This window comes from Fukomys damarensis, unplaced genomic scaffold (assembly GCF_012274545.1).
Source record: "Fukomys damarensis isolate Sample0158 unplaced genomic scaffold, DMR_v1.0_HiC HiC_scaffold_12, whole genome shotgun sequence".
Taxonomy (NCBI): domain Eukaryota; kingdom Metazoa; phylum Chordata; class Mammalia; order Rodentia; family Bathyergidae; genus Fukomys; species Fukomys damarensis.
In genome coordinates this window covers 7,334,135-7,353,688 of record NW_022900924.1, presented here as the reverse complement: position 1 = coordinate 7,353,688, position 19,554 = coordinate 7,334,135, and the positions used below count along the sequence as shown (strand labels likewise).

Here is a 19,554-nt window from a genome sequence, read left to right as displayed (position 1 = left end):
AGGCCTCGTGGTTTTTTTTTTTTTTTTTGCAAAACCAAGATTTTCTAATGTGCATATTGTTCTGTGACCTGCTGTCTTCACTTTGGCAGCAGGGGTGGGGAGGAACCTTCCTGAGTGACTGTTAGGATTACCTTTGCCTCTTACCCATATAGCCAAGGAGAGTCACCTCCTGTGGCTATCGCGTGAGTGATACGTCATGTGCTCCTTCTCAGCATGCACGCCTATCAGCGAGAACCAAGATTTTCTAATGTGCATATTGTTCTGTGACCTGCTGTCTTCACTTTGGCAGCAGGGGTGGGGAGGAACCTTCCTGAGTGACTGTTAGGATTACCTTTGCCTCTTACCCATATAGCCAAGGAGAGTCACCTCCTGTGGCTATCGCGTGAGTGATACGTCATGTGCTCCTTCTCAGCATGCACGCCTATCAGCGAGAGAAGATGAAGGAGGAGAAAAGGAAGAGTCTGGAGGCCCGACGTGAGAGACTCAGGCAGCTTATACTTGAAGAGCAGGAACTTCTGGTCAGGGAGCTGGAGGAGCTGAGGCTGAGCATGAATTTGAGGGAAAGAAGAATCCGGGAGCGCCACGGGAATCTGAAATCTGCCCGAGAAGAGCAAAGGAAACTGGTAACTGTCAGAGATCTAAGGAGGCTGGAGTGGGAGCAACCCCAGGCGGGAGGGGTCATTTCCTGGGTATTCTGGTCTGACAAGACACCAGCTAACTCCAGAGCCAGCCAGGAAAAGTGTTTACAAGTCCTGCGTAAGGAGTGCGCCTTGTAGGAGTCAGCTGTCTTCTCTTTAGTCCCTAAATCATCACAGCTGATTCCTTTTTCCTGTTCCAGTTCTATGGTCCCGCAAAGGTCTGAGATAGATTTTCTCTTCCAAAATATGTGGAAGTTCTGCCACCTACCTTGAAAGCACAAGGTCCCAAGTTCAATCCCTGGTACCAAAAAAAAAAAGAAAAGAAAAAAAAATCCCCACCACCTACCTCAAAATACGTGAAACAGTGAGCCCACTATGCTTTTTAGCTTGCTGTACTTTGGGGACCCCCTAGAAAGGACCCATCTGCAGCATCAGATTTTGGCTCCCTTCATGACCATTGCAAGAGTCATTTGTCAGCACCTTCTGGTCTCCTCAGATGCCTGCCTGGCTCGTAAGGCTGTGAGTGCAAGGCAGGCAGAGTGGAAGAGTGCAGCGGGGACTGCGTTCGAGCAGAGGAGCTCTTGGGCCGAGCTGACCTCCACTGTGCATCATTCAAAACGTGAAGGGATTTGAAAAGCAACATTAGGCTTTCCTTTTTGTTTTCTTGATAGATTGCTGAACGACTTTTGTACGAGCACTGGAAACAGAACAACCCAAAGCTTCGAGAGGTGAAAATCAAGAAGCTTCCACTGATTCTCCTGTGTAGATGAAATCATGTTTCTAGGTTTTTAAAACATGAATCTTGTGCTGGGTTGAAACAGAAAAGAGCATCCAGCTCCCTGAAAAGAGCATCAGGCAGAAGATGTGGTGCAGACAAGACTGAGTGGTTCATTAAGCTGTTTAACAAATGCTAATTTAACACTGCTGCACCTGCGCGAGAGGTGTAGTCCTGGTTCTTAAGGAGCTCACCATCCAGGTGGGGAGCCAGAGGGCAAGCATTCCAGTGAAGACTGCAGGGTACTAGCAGGTGGGCATGGGGCAGTGCCCCCAGCTCAAGTCAGGGAGGCGTTTGAAAGGATGAACCTAACAGTGTAGAGGTGAGGAAAGGACTTAGAGAGAGGTGACTGCAAGATTCAGGCCTGAGTGGTGAGAACAGAGTTAGGGAGTGGCAGCTGTCTGCATGAGGGGGACATCACACAGGAAGGGGGAGCTCCAAGAGCTAAGGGCACAGCAACCCCTCTCGCAGGAATATTGAGGTGTTGGAGAAGATGCTGCAGCAGCCCGGCTGGGGATGGGGAAGGTCTCAGCTGGGGTAGCAGGAGGCAGGAAGACGAGTCTGCAGGGATAGGAAGAGAGGCATCTTGCCTTGGTGGTGTCATTCAGCAGAGCTGGGCTGGTGGGAGTTAATCCCATTACTGATCAGCAGTTTCGGTTTAACAGTTTTCGTACAAGTTTGGTACCATTACTTTGTCTGTAGTTAGATTTAGAAACTACTGGTTGCTGAGTAATGGAGCATCTAGGTCAGTGGAGGTGAACCTTTCAGAGACTAGTTCCCAAATCACAACCCATGAACCTTCGTGCCAACACCGCAATTAAACCTGAATACTGAGATTTTAGATAACATCATATGTTAACATCTTTTGTCTTAAAAGGAAAACAACACGCAGGCCATAGTCTTGCCACCGCTGATGTAGGTACTCTTGAGCATTGTGTGGTTAGCACTAACCGGGGGGGGGGGGGGTGCTCTCCCTGGCCATTTGCTGGCTTACGTGGGTCCTCTGAAGTCATTTACTAAGAAAAGTATTCTGAACATTCACGTTAGTTACAAATGTTCCCTTTTTCAGTTGGGAAAGAAATTTTAAATTAAAATTTTCCAAAGAAAAGCTTTGGACTGAGTGTTGGGATTCGTTTTTGAATGCCAAAGACTGTCAAAGCTTACACCTCTTCCTAGAAGGTGCTGGTCTAGTAACGTCAGCCTTGAGTCACCTGGCACAGAGTATGCGGATCACAGCTGCCACAGTGCAGGGGGAGTTTTGAGGAGCCAGGCTCAGGGCTGAGCTGTCTCCCGGGGTCCTGGCATGACCAGAGGTGGCCTTTGGAAACTGCATGTCCATTTCAGTGTCTGCTGACACACTTCCTGCTGTGCCCCAGGACCACTGGGACAAGAGTTTCTGTTACAGTATTGTTCCAACCTGCGAGCTTCCAGTCCTTTGCTTTCTAATTGACTCGTGTTCAGCCTGTATGTGTTGGGCTCATCCTACACTCCCTTACTGGCCCCCTGGGTCGCTTTTGAGTCCTCAGAAAGGGAGGTCACCGTCATGTTCTAGTGGGTGGCACAGAAGGCAGTGTACCGTCCCCCCAAGTGGGTGCGTCTCACATGAATGAGGAGGAGGCCAATATTCTTCCCTTTCTCATCCTCAGATTGAGACGGACCTTCACCGGAAACATGTGGTAGACTCCTGGGAAACACAGAAAGAAGAAAAAAAGCAGGTGTGATACAGGAGTCTGGCGGTAGTCCCACACGCAGAGGTGTGAGATTGTCTCTGTGTCTCTAGGTTTGTTCTCGTCTTCAGTGTTACTGACCCCGGTTGAGCAAGCTCTTTCTCAGTTAATTTGCCATGTGTTAAAAGTGAATGTTTGCTCTTCTGCATTTTAGGATCCTGGGTGATTAATCCCTGGGCAGAATAAGGCCAGGTGACCCAGGCTGGTAGGTGATAGGTGGAACGCGTGTCTTCAAGGGCACTTTTTTCATCACTGGAGTCATTTGAGGAAATTAATGTCATAGACTCAGCCCATACCACGCACCTGTTGCTTTGCCTCCAGCTTCATTCTGCCATGTATTTTGCTGACCGGTGGGAAGGGGAGGAAAGCAGACGTTTTGGAGCCAACGCCCCCCTGCGTACCCTTGCCCAGGGTCAGTGCTGAAGAGGGGCATGCTGTGGAGCCTGCCCAGGCCCCAGGGCCTGGTGCGTGGAGACGGAGAGCTGGGTCTGCTGGGTGCTTGTTACAGGTACTGACCTCCCAGGTTCATGTGGCCTCTCGTAGCAAGAAGCCACTGAAGAGCGAGAGAACAAGCGGTATGAAAATGAGTATGAAATGGCCCGAAGGGAAGCGATGGAACGGATGAGAGCAGAAGAGGAGAGGAGGCAGCTAGAGGACAAGCTGCAGGCCGAGGCGCTGCTGCAGCAGATGGAGGAGCTGAAGCTGAAGGAGATGGAGGTGAGCACGAGCCCTGTGGCCACCAAGGCTGCCTCTGCTGCTTGTGAGCATGAAATGGAGATTAAGCCGCTCACCTAGGAAGATCGTAGCTGGGGTGGTGACTCAGAGCTGCCCCAAGAGCTCGGTTCACCTTTCTCATGTTCCCCTGCGCTGCTTCTCCCGTGCTCCTCGGGTGTGTGCCAGGTCCTAGAACACTAAAATCTGGAGGTAGCTCCTGCCCCAGTAAGTGTGTTGAGAACCTTGGGGGAAAAGATTTTTAAAAAAACCCCCAAAACAAAAACCCTTGGAGAGTCTAGCACACAGCTCTCCACTGGCAGCAGATTTTGGTCCAGGAGGCTTTTGTTGTTGTTGTTGTTGTTGTTACTGGGGATTGAACTCTGGACCTTGTGCTTTTGAGGTAGGAGGAACCACTGAGCTAAATTCCCAGCCCCAGGAGGCTGTCTTTTGACCACAGTGTGCTCAGGTTCCCTCAGAGGACTTGGTTTAGAAGCACCTTCCCATTCAGGTGAGAGGAGGAGTCCCATTTCCCTTGACCTCCCATCTTCTCTTCCTCTGGCCTGAATGTTTTAATAACTACATATTTGGTTCCTACCACTAATTCTGGGTGCTACAGAGCACGAGCCGATCTTACTCCTGGCTCACTGTGGTTGCTGTGTCAGGTGGAGACAGATGTCAAGTACGGTGAGTGTGGACCGTCACAGGAAGTCCGTGGGGCCAGGAAAGGAGCTTACAGGAAGTGGCTTAGGTGAGATGAGACAAGGAGCCGAGAGCCCCAGAGATGGAGGAGATCTTGAGCAGCATGGTGGCGAGGGCCAAATGGAGAATAACAAAGATCAACTGCCACCACCTTAGTGTGGTTTACCATTGTAACCACAGGCAACGAAACTGAAAAAGGAGCAGGAGAATCTCCTGAAGCAGCGATGGGAGCTGGAGAGGCTGGAGGAGGAGAGGAGGCAGATGGCAGCTCAGCGGCAAAAGGCGGAGCTGGGGTGTGTGTGGGACACCTGCCCCGCTTCCCAGGCGGGCTGGCTCCCACCTTCCCTGACTTGCACTGGGCTGCCTGGAACCACGGAGGATGCGGCCTGGAGTGAGAGCCGTCTTACCACCACTTAATTCCTTGTAAGGTACTGAAGGCAGCCTACGGTTTGCTCATTTTTAGGCGCTTTCTGAGACACCAGTATAATGCACAACTCAACAGACGCACACGGCAGATCAAAGAGGAACTGGTGAGTCTGAACAGACTTCTGGACGTTTTTTCACTCTCTTGAGAAAAATGATTTTCCAGTGCTCTGTATATGGAACATCCTTGGCAGAATTAAAACACAGTGAAGGGTAGGCGAGTGGGGAGATGCTGGTAAAAGCATATAAACTTCAAGTTATAAGACGAATACATCTAGAGATCTAACGTATAGTTAACGCTGCACTGTGTACTTGCAGGGCAAAGGTGCAGCTCAGTGGTACAGCACACGCTTAACAGGTGCAGGGCCCTAGCTTCGGTATCCAGCACTGCTTAAAAACATACATCTGCTAAGAAAGGAGACCTTAACTGTTCTTGCCACACACAAAGGTTGGATGCATATGTTAATTAACTTTATTGCAGCAATCCTTTCAGTGTATATATGGATCAAACATTAAATTAGCTGGGTATGGTGGCATATGTCTATAATCCCAGCTACGTGGGAGGCTGAGGAGGAGGATCACAAGTTCCAGCTTAGCTTGGACAACTTGGCAAGATATTAATAATGATAATAATAAAATGCGGGCTGAGAGTGTAGTTCAGTGATAGGGCTCCCTGTTTTGATCGGTAGTACCACACATATATAAAACATATTTCAATAAAGCTATTTAAAAAACAACACAGTGAGATTCCTCATGCGGTCTCCACTCTGTTGGAGATGTATACTTACATCTGCTAGATATATTTACCTGTGCTCACATATAGCAAGGGCTTTCCCACCCTTTGTGATTTTGTTTGGTTTGGTTGTTTTGAGACTGGGTTTTGCTTTGTAGTTCAGGAAGGCCTTGAACTCACAGCGATCCTTCTGCCTCAGCCTCCTGAGTGCTGAGACTACAAGTGTGCACTACTATATCTGCTTCGTTTTGGTTTTTAAATGTAATTGAAGTTGTATTCTTCAGCATATCTGTAATTGAAGTTGTATTCTTCAGCATATCTAACAGTACCTCTAAGAAAAACAATTTTTTTAAAGATTAGGTTTTTGTTTGTATTTTAAAGTACTGGGGATTGAACCCAGGGCCTTTATGCTGAACTATGTCCTCAGCCCTTTTTATTTTTTTACTTTGAAACAAGGTCTTGCTAAGTCATTTGGCTGCCCAGGCTGGGCTCAGACTTTGATCCTCCTGCCTCAGCCTCCCAGAGTGCAGGGATTGCAGGTGTGTCCTTTTATGCAAAGTTAAGATCAGTGTGTTTAAACTGAATTTTTATTTTATTTTGTTTTTAAATTGAATTTTTAAAAGTAGCCACTCAATGTACCTGTTAAATATTTAAAGGAACAACCTTGTCTTGGAAACCTGTCCCTGCTTGCTCTGGTCAAAGCAGACCACCAGGTGGCAGCATCACTGTCGTTCCTGATGTGCAGCCCCGCCGCCTCAGCACATCTTTTCCTCATACACTGTTCTGGGGGGTGGTGTGTGGGGGGGTGTCTGGGTGTGTGTGCATGCGCGCGTGCACGCACGCAACATAATGACGTAGGTCAATCTGAACTGGCCAGTCTGAATGGACAGCGGGGCATTTGGGTTGTTTCTGGTTTTTCCCTCTTCCATTAAAGCTTCAGGTGCACATATCTTTGTGCACCTGTGCCAGTGTAGTCTGTCTTCTCAGATGTGGAATTGCTGCGAGGTGTGTTCTGAAAAGCTGTGCTGTCAGACATGTCCAAGGCTGTGGGGGGCACAGGGTGGTGAGAGGGGCTCTCCCTCTAGCCGGAGAAAAGCTCCAAGCCGAGGCAGTGTGTGAGCCAGCCCTGCGTGAGTTTGTTGTGGAAAGTCAGACACTGTCCCTCCCTGTCTGGACAGCGTGGAGGCCCCGAGTACCTGCCTCCCGGTGTGGGAGGAAGGGATGTGCCTCTGGAGGGGTGGGGCTCTAATGCCCATGACGGTGCCCTAGGAGGCAGACAAGCGGATCCTGCAGGCGCTCCTGGAGGAGGAGGACCAGCAGCAGCGCATCCAGGCGGCCCGCCGGGAGCAGGCTGTGACTGATGCGGTCCACATGAAGCAGGTCATTGAGGAGCAGCTGCGGCTGGAGAGGGCGCGTGAGGCCGAGCTGCAGGTGCTGTTGAGGTAAGAGGTGGCTGCTGCCCAGTCAGAGGCTCCTGGCCTTTGTTTCGGGTCCCTGAAGTGCCCCTGAGGTCAGCCCGAGGACCACCTGTTAATGAAACATCATCCTTCTTAATTTGTCCCTAATTCCCTAGGAGCAGGTCTTTGCTCATGGATGTGTTCCCTTTAAGTTGAGATGGAAATCTTTACACTTTAGCCTACTGATCTGTTCATAAAAAATCCTAGAAATGTGAAAGGAAATTGTTCCAATCTATGCAGATGTTGAATGCCTCTTGGGTCTGTTAAAACGGTTCTGGTACTTTTTTAAGAAATGTAGTTTTGAGACAGGGTCTTGTGTTGCCCAGGCTGGTCTCGAACTCCTGGGCCCAAATGTTCCTCCCGCATCATAGTCTCCCAAGAAGTTGGGAACAGAGGTGCATACGGCTGCTGCTGCTGCTGCTGCGGCACTCAACTTGGGGCCTAGGAGTTCAACCAGTAATTGAAGTAATCCCGTACCAGGCAGTATACATTGAGGCTTACGGAGCCAGGTACCATGCAGAGTCCGGTCAGTCATTGGTTCCAGCCAGGTGGTAGGTATGTGGGACAAGGAGACTCGAGGTGGTCACCTGCCTGCTGCAAAGTGAGCTAGCAGTGCCTCAAGATGTATGGGGACAGGGCTCAGGCACAGGTAGGTGTTCTCCTCGTCTCAGTGTTAAATAGCTGCAGTGCAGTGGGCATGGGGTGCTTTTCGTGAGGGGAGGAGGTATGAACAGGTAACTGAAGATGTGTCGGGTAGCGCTCCTTCTGAGAGTGTCGCCCTTGCCTGTTAGCTTTAATTAATGAATGAATTAATTTTTTTGGTACTGGAGATTGAACTCCGGTCCTTGCGCTTGCAAGGCAGATAGCAGAACCACTGAGCTAAATCCCCAGACCTTGCCTGTTAGCTTTAAAAAGTTGGCACAGGAGCTGGGGATTTAGCTCAGTGGTTCTGCTGCCTGCCTCACAAGCACAAGGTCCTGAGTTCGATCCCGAGTACCAAAAAAAAAAAAAAACAAACAAAAACATTTTGGCTGGGCATGGTGGCACATGTCTGTATTCCCAGCACTCAGGAAGCTGAGGCAGGCGGATCACTGTGAGTTCGAGACCAGCCTGGGCTCCATAGTGAGTTCCAAGTCAGTCTCAACTACATAGGGAGACCCTGTCTCAAACAAACAGTTGGCACAGGTGTGTTTACTTGAAGGTTGGCCCACAGGAGATGGGCACTCTGCATCCTGTGTCCTCTGGTTCCCTCCTTGCCATCAGTGGTGGTAAGGAGCCTGTCATCTGTTTATGTTTGCCCAGGGAGGAGGCCAAGGAGATGTGGGAGAAGAGAGAGGCTGAGTGGGCCCGGGAGCAGAGCGCGCGGGACAGACTGATGTGTGAGGTAATCCCAGCCTTGTGGGGCTCGGACGGACGTTGGAATCGGTGGTCGCATACAGATCCCACGTGTGTTCTGGGAACAGTCTCCTCTGGTGATCTTAAATGAGGTTTAAAAATCACTGTGAAAGGAATATAAGCTTATCAAGAAGGGATTCAGAAGTACAGAAAGTAAAAATGGTAGCGCACTTGCCCAACATGCACAAGATCCTGGGTTTGATCCCCAGTATCACAAAAGCGAAAAGGAGGGAACAAGGGAAGGAAGGAGAAAGAAGCAGTGCAAGTCATCTGGAGCCCGCCCTCCACAGGCACTGTCACTTTACTTCCACTGCTGTTTCTATGCAGGATGTCTTTCCTACATACACTTTTATACTTGAGTTCAGGCTTTTAACATCATAATGCACCTTGAAAGAACCGAGTTGATGGCATCATCACAAGGATACACATGGTTTGCTTTTCCAGTCCCTTCTTGTGGGTATTCAGATTTTAAAAATTTTGAGCCATTATAAGAAACATGCTGAGGGCCAGAGATGCAGCTCAGTGGCTCCAGACCTGCCCGGCAAGTGCAAGGTCCCGAGTTTGATCCCCGGTACTGGGAGAAAAAGAACTCCAAGGAGTAACTAGTGCATGGGGGTTCTCCCTTCTGAGGACATACTCCTCAGGGTAGACGAGCAGAAGTGAGCCAGAGAGCGTGTGTGGAAGACACCCCACTGCAGAGAGGTCTGCGGGGAGAGTTGTTTACCTCTGCGGTGGAAGCCATTGTCGGAGAGGCTTAGAAGTGGAAAACATGGTATGCCTGCCAGTGGGTTACATTTTGAGACCCACAGGAAATTGGGCCCCAACTGGTGACGTCTCACTTTTTTTTGTTGCTTAGTGAGACAGGGTCTCGGTGTGCAGTTCAGGCTGGCTGTGAAGGCTCTGTATAGTCCAGGCTGGTCTTGAACTAGAAGTGATCCTCCTGCCTCAACCTCCTGAGTGCCGGGATTACAGGCGTGTGTCACCACACCCAGTTGATTTTTACTTTTTATCCTTCCCCCATTTAAATCCTATGCCCCCAGTCCTGGCCACTGTGTGTGTCCTCTCCTGAGAGTGTAGCGTTTGGCCTCCTGGTTCCCAGGTCCTCGCTATGACCTGGGCTGGTGGTGAACATCACCCCAAACTCCGTGGGTTTCTGCTACTTGGAGCAGTAGATATAAATGCAGAAGTTCAGGACGACGACCCAGACACCCTGTCACCTATGAAACGTGTTTTCTTTCTCTCTGGAACCCACTGATGGGTGAACCTCGCTTTGTTCTCGTAAGGTTCTCTGTCCTCGCACGGAGGATTCCAGCTTGAGTCCTTTGCCATTGTTGGGACTCGGCCGTCTCCGTGAAACACCCACCCTGCCTTTAGTGAGTCGGGTGCCTCTTGCACAGCAGCTGGCCGAGTCCAGTAGTCCAGGGCCTGTGCAGAACGGCCTGAGGCTGAGGACTGGGCTGGGTGTTGGTGTAGTTTTAGCTCATCTCAGGCTGTTTATTCAAATGGATATCTTCCTTTTCCTGTCTGTGAGGACAGGTTCTGACAGGGAGGCAACAACAAATACAAGAAAAGATTGAACAGAACCGACGGGCACAAGAGGAATCCCTAAAACACAGGGAGCAACTCATTCAAAATCTTGAGGAGGCGAGAGAGTCAGCACGGCAGGCTAAAGAGGAGGATGAAGAACTGAAGTCCGCCAGGAAGCAGGAGCTGGAATCCCAGGTGGGGCTGAGCCTGAGGGCAGAGGCAGCATCAGCGCAAGACAGAATCAGAGGCCCCTAACTCAGTGCAGCCATGTACCTGGACCCTTCTGACTGGGGTCATACTTCGCTTCAGGTCCCTTACCTTCGGTGGCCGTCAGGCTGGCACTGCTGTTTCTCTTTGTGCTGTCTGCATCTGTAAGCAGTTAGTTCACTGGGCCACCATGGGCAACCAGAATGTTCTCCTAGACATGTGCCACCTTCTAGTACCGCCACACGGCCCCTTCTAGTCCGCCGAGCTCCCTTCCATTTCCAGTACCTGTCATCACTGTCCCTTAGCTCCTCCTCCAGGACACCAGGACCACAGGCTCCCCTTCTGTCCAGGGCCTCATCTCAGGTTACTTTGTCCTTGGTGCCCAGGTTGCAGAGCGCCAGCTGCAGGCATGGGAAGCGGACCAGCAGGCGGAGGAGGAGGAGGAGGAGGCCAGGCAGGCAGAGCAGCTCTCCGACTCTCTGCTGCAGAAGGAGGCCGAGATCATGGCTGAGCGGGGCTACCGGCCCAAGGTAGGTGCTAGCCCTGGGCGTGGCTCTGCTCTCTGTCTTGCTCCTTCCTCCTCGTCACCTGTGTTTATCTCACTGGGCCGGCAGGCATCCTCAGAACAGGGTCTGGTTCAGTCCTGGCTGAGCTTTAAGTATTCCTCAAGGTGCTTTTTCTTTGGCTCCTCCTGCTGCCGCGTGCAGTTCAAAGACCGGCTCCTGACGAGCCGTGTGCCCAGACACCCTGTCTGAGGACAAAGCGCACTCTAAGAAGAGCTGCGGCCACAGCCAGCAAGAGGTGACAGTGGGCTAGCTCCCAGCTGCTCATCAGCCACTTGCTGGCCTCCTGACCTGTCCCCTCTGGCTGATCCTCTCCTCCCTTCCCTCCTGTGCATCTTCCTTTCCCTGCTCTTGCGGTACTTGCGTGACACCTGCGGATGGCACCAGAGGCAAAGACTCACCCCTCCTCTGGGGGTGCTGGTGACAGCCTCTGCCCACCTTTAGCCAGGAGTCCCCGGGAGTCCGGGGTGCATCCTCTAGGAAAATGTGCTGCAGAGAAAGAGGGCTGGCTGCCTCACGGTCAGGCAACGAGAGAACCGAATGGGAGAGCGGGTCTGTGCTTATCTTAGAATGTTAACGCCCTAAGACACAAGGGCTCAGAGGCGCAGAGAGCAGCATTTTCTAATCGCACCTGAGCATGGAGCACTGAGTTTCTCAGGGTCCGGGTTTCAGGGTTTCATAGAGTACTTAGGAAACTGTTTCTTACGGCAAGTTATAAAGGGCCTCATTTATAGCTTAGGATGAAAGCTTTTTCAGCTGTAAGTCAGTCATTTATATTGTGCTTTAAGCTCTTAATTAAAATGAGGCTAAAATTAAAATGAGACTACTATAGGGAAGGGTGAAGTGGGTGAAGGGAGGGCAGGGCTATGGGGAAAAACAAGAACCAAGATATCATGTAAAGGTACAAGATCCCAACAATAACTGTAACTGCATTGTTTGCTTTAAATGTGCCAATAAACTTAATGAAAAAAAAATGAGACTACTGATCTGATCAGTCCTTTCTTTCTTTTCTCAGCCTTATGGACATCCCAAAATTGCTTGGCACTGACTGCTTTGGTACCCTAAGGACAGAGAAAGATGCGAAGTCCTTTGACACAAAGCCACCAGATAATCGTCAGTGACCCAATCGTGCACCAGACAACTGTGCAGTGTCTGTTGATGACCCCTGGCCGGGTACATGACCAAGTACACTGATGGCCTGGCCAGATGACAGGGTGCCCTGGACGTGCAGCACCGGGAGTGGCCCTTTCCTGCCTTTCTCATCCAAGACAAGTCCTGTATAGGCTCACGTTTACAGTGCTGTCACACAGTCCTGATTTATAAATAATGCAGGGTTTTAGATGGATCCCAAAAGGTACAAGTTGTATTCCATGACAGATACGTGCTTTCCTGATGTCAGCCTCTTAATGAAGACTGGCTAGAGATGGAAAGGAAGTTTTGTTTTATTGGATTTTTTTTTTTTTCCCCTTCTCAGTGCTGTGAATTTAACCCACAGCTTTGCGCCTATTAGGCAGGTACTGAGCTATCTCCTCAGCCCAGTTTTTCAGTTTTTAAAATTGCCATTTAAATTAAACTATTCTATTTGGATCCCCAGTACCAAAATAAATAAATGAATAGGGCTGGGGGGAAAATACAGTAAGTAAACAAATAATAAAATAGTCTATTGAAAACAAACTTGGAGGTCTTGCAGTTTATTTCAAGTTTACTCATTTAGAAGTCCCAAAGGAAGAATATAATTTGGGTTTTTTTTCGGGGGGGTGCTGGGGATTGAACTCGGGTCCTTGCGCTTGCGAGGCAGGCCACCGAACCGCTGAGCTAAATCCCCGGCCCCAGGAAGAATATAATTTGGGTTTTTTTTCGGGGGGGTGCTGGGGATTGAACTCGGGTCCTTGCGCTTGCGAGGCAGGCCACCGAACCGCTGAGCTAAATCCCCGGCCCCAGGAAGAATATAATTTGGATACATCAGAATCCTCAGTCTGATGGGTGGTTTCTTCTTTTTGGTACTGGGGGTCGAACTCAGGATCTTGCGCTTGCAAAGCAGGCAGCAGCACTGCTGAGCTAAATCCCCATCTGTAGATGCTTTTTCTGGAAGAAAGGTAGTGAGGAAAGAGTCTTCTCCATCAGGAAGAATTTTGTTAGAATTCCCACGGAGCATTGATGCCAACATGCACACTCCTGAGCCTCAATGGTCACCTGCTTGGCAGGCCTTTTAGAAGCAGGAATGTGACAGTAGGGACCCCTGTGTCTTGGGAAGTCTCAGCTACCTGCAGCCTCCTGGGATTTATGTGCCCACAGGCAGGAGCTGAAGCTGAAGAAATAGATGAGACTCAGAACCACAGAGCAGCCCCAGGTTTCTCTCACGGTTGAATTAACATGACAAGAGTTCCAGATTCATCTCTACAATAGCTGCTGTTCCCACAGCAATAATCAGATTTTTATGACTCATATTTTTCCATATCTTCCTGTTTTAGTTTTCATTATATTTAAGATTCCATATCTCAATAAATTACAGCTAGTTATGGCATTTTTCTATGGTTATTAAAAATCAGAGTTTATTAAAAAAAAAATCCCGAGTCTAAAGGCTGTATTACCTCTCCCTTCCATTCTGCTGTAAAAACAGATTGAGCTACAAACTGTGTCCTAGTCTGTTTTTCATTTTCCTATCTTGAGTCCTTTGGATGTGATCCTGAGCCCTGCTGCCCCAGACTCATCTTTATTTCCCATTTCAGATGTTCATTAATTATGAAATAAGGTCCTGCTTTAACAGCGTCATGTCCAGGCTTTGTTACTATTGTTTTTTTCTGCAGCACAGTGGGTTGCCAGTGATAGATTTTTATGATTTAAGGCATATCTCATAAGTTAGGATTTATATGACTAGGTTTTTTGTGTGTTTTGTTTGGTTCTGGGGATCGAACTCAGGACCTTGCACTAGTGAGGCAGGCAGTGGAACCAGTGAGCTAAATCCCCAGTCCTGACTAGGTTTTATTTACACACACACCACAGTACTGGGGATTGAACCCAGAGCCTTTGAAATGAACTATGTGCCCCAGCCCTTTTAAGAGTTTATTTTGAATTAGGGTCTTGAAAAACTGCTCAGGCTGGGCTCAAACTTGAGAGAGACCCTCTGGCTTCACCCTCCCAGGTGGGAGGATTACAGATGTGTGTGCCACCATGCCTGCTTTGACTAGTCATGTTGTATAGGTTATATTCATTTATTTTCTTGTGGAAGCGGTGCTCGTTTCCATGGAAACCACAGAAAACTATTAGCAAACATACACTGAACTGCAGTAGAGAATCAATGAGGACAGAATGCCCAGCAAACAGGCACTCATATTTACTGAATATTTTTTTGAAGCCTGACAGCAGTCTTATTAGCTTTAAAATTAGGTTACACTGGTTCTCTTAGTTTTATATTTCTTCTCTAGTCTGGGCCAAAGTACTTATTTTTTAAATTTAGAGCTTCTACCTCTTATTGTTTCTATCACAACCCATACAGACCTAGCACATAGGTGGTCTTTTGTTTGTTTTTTGGCAGGGGTTTATTGAGACGGTCTCACTAGGTAGTTGAGATTGACCTGGAGCTCACTGTGTAGCCCACGCTGGTCTCCAACTCTAAGCAATCCTCCTGCCTCAGCCTCCTGAGTGCTGGGATGACAGGTGTGCGCCACCATGCCTGGCGCCCATAGCTGTTGTGATTATGTGGTTCGAGGTATGTACAGTCACTGCTTAACCATAGAGATTCCTTCTGAAATATAGGAGATGTCCTCATTGAGGAAACACAGAGTATTTATACAAAGATGGTGCAGCTGTAATGGTATACACCCTACAGCAGGTGGTCTGTCACTGATCCATTGTTATGTGGTGTAACTGCATATCACTCTTCTTATTTCTAAGTACCTTTTCCTACTTCAAAATAATGATCTCCAGATTATTCCTCAGCAGATTCTTCCAAAGGTCAGTCCGTTATACCAGATGGTGTTGAAGGCACTGGCAACGTGAAATAATTCTCGCAGTACTCTAAACCTTTTCTCGCTCTGCTCCTCACTCAGCGTGCATTCTCTGTAGGGAGACGAGTGGGAGCAGGTCAGGACACTGCCAGTCTGCACAATTCCCAGTTCATACATGTCAGATGCCCTTGGGTTAGAGAGCTGGAAGTGGACCTCTTGCGACATTCCAGTAGTCCTGAGGATGGCGGGGGAGTTGGGCTGTAGAGCAGAAGATGCCTTTATACTGCTTTAGCCTTTCTTTCAATTTGGATCCGGCTGTAAGTTGCCCATTTTTTGACTGCCAGTTTAAATCTTGAGTGTGTGTGCTCAACTTCGGAAGCTCTTTCCATGCACGTTCAATCATACGAGCTAGATTTTAATTATAAACTTTCCGGGCATTACATCCACGCTATGGTATTATTCCAGATTCTCAGTTCAAACTGCTTGTGCTCTAACTGGGCCATGGAATCGTTCACACATTCTTGCCAGCCAGTCAAGGTCACTGTCCTGACCCGAGGAAGGGGCTGGAATCTCATGTCATTTCATACTGAGCAGCCAGTCCTTCAGACTCATTTCTTACTATGTCAAGTTTCAAAAGCAGAATAATCTGGGGCTGTTAAGAGCTTCGCAGGTTGTTATCTCTGAGTTTCCTCCTCTACCAGCACTGCCTCCACTTCCCAAATGCCTGGTGCTTCGTGCCCTTGATCAAAATATGGCAGCTCATACACCACTACCTCTCCAGCCACCAGCCTCATGTCAGCCACTGCAGGGACAGGAGTCTTGCCTATGTTTTCTATGTTCTGATGGCATTTTCATCAAAGAAACCAGCACCTTAGGCTGCCTGCTCTAACACTCCCAAAATGGCAGCCTCACTCATAAAAGCTGATACCCATCATTAAAGTGTGAGTTAAACTAGTGTATCCATTCAACTGATACCACGTAGCTCTAAAATTGAACGCCACAGAGCAAACTCACTGAAGAAAAGAGAAGGGAGATAAGTTCCCTTTCTTTATATGTTCAAAAATAGGCAAACTAAGTTGTCCCTTACAGGTTCCCATAAAAGTTTTTGTACTAGTTACTTACCCAATCACTGGGACAAAACACAGGACACCAACTTAAAGGAGAGGCTCACGGTCACAGGGGGTTCAGTCCGCATAGCCTGCTGGCTCGAAGGCAGAAACCGCGTGGGAGATCAGCACTGTGGAGGAAACACGTTCCCCACATGGTGACCAAGAAGCAGAGAAAGTAAGAGGGAGACAGCACCTCCAGTGACCAGTTCCTCCAACCAGGCCCCACCTTCCAACGGCACAGTCAGTTAGATCCAATCATCTTTCAAAAGCCCCACCTCTGAGAATGAGACCTGGGGGCACATTTTAGATCTAAACCATTAACAGTTTTGTTCAACTGCACTTAAGTCAAGGGAAGGAGGCCCCGGCCCGGGAAAGGCCACCTTCTTTCTGTTCTGTTACCTGGTAGTAAGTAGCACACTGGTAGGTTGGACACAGGAAGAGTGTATAGCAGCTGGGTGACCCCTCTTGGGATCAGTCTTTCACCTACGAAATGAGAATGAAAATCTGAAGGTGCAAGACAAAAAAATATACAAAGCACAGAGCTTAGAAAAAGCTGTTATTCTCATGAGGATGCCTCCCCACAGGAAATCACCTACTAGTACGGAGTTGCCTGTGTCACTGCCAGTGGCCTTGGGCAGGAGTCTCACCGATGAAGGCAAAACAGGTCAGGCTGAGGCTACACCACCCCTTTTCTCCTGAGTCAGAAGCTCCCTCTACCCTTGGCTACCCCCTCCTCCTACCCTGGGGACCTCCTACCTCAGGCCAGAGGCACAGGGCTGCTCTGTAAGTTGCTGCTTGTGTATTCTGTGAGGTCCTGGAGTCATTCCTACTTTTCCACTTGGCAGTGTCCTCAGTAGAGAGATCAGAGTCAAACTGTGCAGCGGTTACCAAATACTTCAGTTTGAAACAAACAAAAGATGAGAAATATGTGTGGTAAAAATAAGGAACTGGCAGATAAAACACAGACTGGGCCACCCAGGCCAACTGCTTTAAGCTATCTTCCTAAGGCAAGAGGAGGCCCCACAGCCAGCAGCACCTCCCCAGGGAGGGGAGGAAGGCAGTGGGTAGGAAGAAACCAGCATTTTAGATCGCCTGCTCTGACACTCCCAAAACAGCAATGTTAAAGGAGCTGGAGCCACTGAGCCTCTACTCCCTCCCTCCCACTGTACCTCTGCCAAGGTTGCCGTCATTCCTCACCCTCTCTGGTTCCACCCTGGATATCCACCTGTGCAGCAGAGCCTGTGGTTGAGAGCACCAGTTCGTGCTGGGCTCTCGGCCCAGCCTCAGCTTCCCCATCTGCAAAATGGGGTAGTTTCAATTCCTACTTTTTGAGAATGCTTTGGTAACTAGTGGGAAAACATACAGAGCCCTCAGCCCCTGTGGTCAGAAAGAAGCAGGCTGGGGTGGGAAAGAACTGAAGGTGAGGTCCTGGGAGTGTCTGGCTAAAAGGGGACAGACAGCCACTAAGAGGAGAAAGATGCCACTGTTAGGTCCTACAAGGGCAAACAGCAAAACCAAGGTGTATTTCAAATCTTGTCTGTAAAGTGGCCCAGGTGAGAGATGGGGCTTACAAGGCCACACTGAGAAAGAAGGCCAGGGCCAGGCGAGAGGGAATTACTTGGGCTTCTGAAAGGAAAGGACAGTGGAGAGATGGCCAAGGGGCCTGAGAGAACCAGAGGGGAAGAGAAATATGAGACCAAGAGGGAAAGGTATTAGGAAGATGAGAAGAGGGATTTTGGAGGAGAAAGCAGCACAGGGGTCCTTGGGGGAGAAGTTACATTGGTGTGGGGGGAGATGGGGCTAGTTTTTTTTTTTTTAAATGGCATAGATTATTCATTCATATTTTAATGCAAATTTGTTTCTCTGATTATGGGCCATTGGTTATCCTTGTTTTCTTTTTAATTTTAAAATATGCAGAGAAATTGATAGGGAACTTTGTATTAGAAAGAATTTTAGTAATTTTAGGTGATACAAAGAGAAAAACATGGGAGGGAGAGGGAAGTTTGTGCATGCCTCTTAACCTCCAGGGGCCCTCTCTGTGGTCCCAAACAGCTGCAAAGTGGCTGTGCTGCAGGGTGATGCTGAACTCCAGCTGCGAGAGGCGACCCCTGGAGCCAAGCTCCCTGTGCCGGGATGCATCCAGCATGTAGCCCTGTGGATCGACACCGCTGCTGCTGTCATGATGTGACTAGTGTGGACCGAAGAGCTGGGTCAGCCCTTCCTGTCAGCCACTTAATACTGGAGAGAGACGGGGCAAGGAACTCCAGGGAAAGCAAGACATCCGCTGCCTGGCAAATGCAGGATCCTGAGTCCGATCCCTGATACTGAAAAAAAAAAAAAAAGCCCCCAGTTGGAGGGACCCCGAGCTGACAATGCTGTTGCCCACCTTGCCCCTCTGGGCTTGAGAGGAATGGGCCTCTGAGGCCACTGCAGTGCCACCAACCACTGGCAGCTTCACAGCCCTACACAAGCCTTAGGCTCCAAGTCCTTAGTTCCATGACTTGGCTGATCAAGAGAAGGCCAAGTAGAGTAACAGTAACTCACAGTCTCCCCCTCTAGCCCTTGCTGTGGGACTCTCCCCACCCCCTGTTCTTGTCAAGCAAAGTGTACACTCTTACCTCACGGGGTGTGCCGAGAAGGCCATACGTGTGAGAACCGCATGCAGCGCCTGGCACAGCCTAAGTGCGAGCTGACACTGTTCCTAGGCATTATAAAACCATGTTTAAAGCAGAAAGCAAAGCCAGGTGTGGCAGCACACAGCTGTAACCTTGGCACTCTGGGAGGCAGAGGCAGGAGGGTCACAAATTTGAGCCTAACTTGGGCAACTAATAGAACTAGTAGGACCCTGCCTCAAAATAAAATAATTTAAAAAATGGGCTGGGGATGTAGTTTTGAGCAAAAGCCCTGGCTGGGTTCAATCTCCAGTAATAAATAAAACAACAACAACAAAAAGCAAGGCAAGGCCCCGTGTGGTGGGAAGGGTCTAAAAATAGCCAAGAGCAACCTCGGTAGTGGCGGTAGCCCTTGGGATGAGAGATGGCTCATTCCAGACCTGCCCACTGCTGAGTCAGACTGCAAGGCAGGCTGGAGATGCGCTCAGCAAGCCCTGCAGGACTCCGGGGGAACCTCCATCCAGGTGGCTCCGGCTAGGAGGTTCCAGGCCCTCCCACACAGGCAGGACTTTATCTTTCCTACACTTCTCTTTCAGAAAGGTTCCCAAGATGGTCAGGTCTGACCCTTCCTGTCCTCCTCCCATCCGAAGGACAGCCCCAAGTCCCCTCTGCAGAGGACCACTGCTGGTGACTGTGGGTGGCCCCGATAATCCAGGTGTAAACCTATACCAGTTGCCACGTGAGCCGGCACAATGGGGCTTTCTCCAGAGGTGAAAGTAGTCCAGTGGCCCTTAAGAGTCAGAACTAATCCCGTGAGCCAGCTGCCTGCTAAGAAGTGAGGGCTAAGAAGCTGGGCCAGCTTGGGCTGACCTAAAAATCAGACCTAAGAAGTAAGATACATGGGACAAGGGCAGAGCTGTAGTCCCAGCTACCCTGGAGGATGAGAAACAGATCTCTTGAGCCCAGGAGTTCAAGGGCAACTTGGGCAACATAGTGGAACTTTGACTCAAAAGGAAAAAAAAAAAAAA

At 49.2% G+C, this 19,554-nt stretch overlaps 1 protein-coding gene, 1 long non-coding RNA gene and 1 pseudogene across 5 annotated transcripts in view; 1 reads left to right on the top strand and 2 right to left on the bottom strand.

Moving 5' to 3' along the window:
• Nucleotides 1-12,626, top strand: part of Tchp (trichoplein keratin filament binding) — a 15,287-nt gene extending 2,661 nt beyond the window's left edge. For all 4 annotated transcript variants that reach the window (XM_010603953.2, XM_010603955.2, XM_010603956.3 and 1 more), the window contains 11 exons: nt 413-623; nt 1,310-1,366; nt 3,060-3,128; nt 3,684-3,857; nt 4,734-4,846; nt 5,017-5,083; nt 6,979-7,151; nt 8,469-8,550; nt 10,098-10,283; nt 10,682-10,825; nt 11,874-12,626. In XM_010603953.2, coding sequence (XP_010602255.1) covers nt 413-623; nt 1,310-1,366; nt 3,060-3,128; nt 3,684-3,857; nt 4,734-4,846; nt 5,017-5,083; nt 6,979-7,151; nt 8,469-8,550; nt 10,098-10,283; nt 10,682-10,825; nt 11,874-11,906 — 1,309 coding nt within the window. In that variant the 3' untranslated portion in view covers nt 11,907-12,626. The remainder of the gene's footprint in view (nt 1-412; nt 624-1,309; nt 1,367-3,059; nt 3,129-3,683; nt 3,858-4,733; nt 4,847-5,016; nt 5,084-6,978; nt 7,152-8,468; nt 8,551-10,097; nt 10,284-10,681; nt 10,826-11,873) is intronic.
• A 2,286-nt stretch (nt 12,627-14,912) lies between these two features.
• Nucleotides 14,913-15,745, bottom strand: LOC104848143 (annotated as a pseudogene).
• Nucleotides 15,746-15,933: 188 nt separating this feature from the next.
• Nucleotides 15,934-17,048, bottom strand: LOC104848142. Its single transcript, XR_002024708.1, has 3 exons — nt 16,671-17,048; nt 16,314-16,397; nt 15,934-16,042 (listed from the first exon to the last, which is right to left on the bottom strand). It is a non-coding gene; the product is annotated as an uncharacterized LOC104848142 (long non-coding RNA).
• Between the last annotated feature and the right edge of the window lie 2,506 nt (nt 17,049-19,554).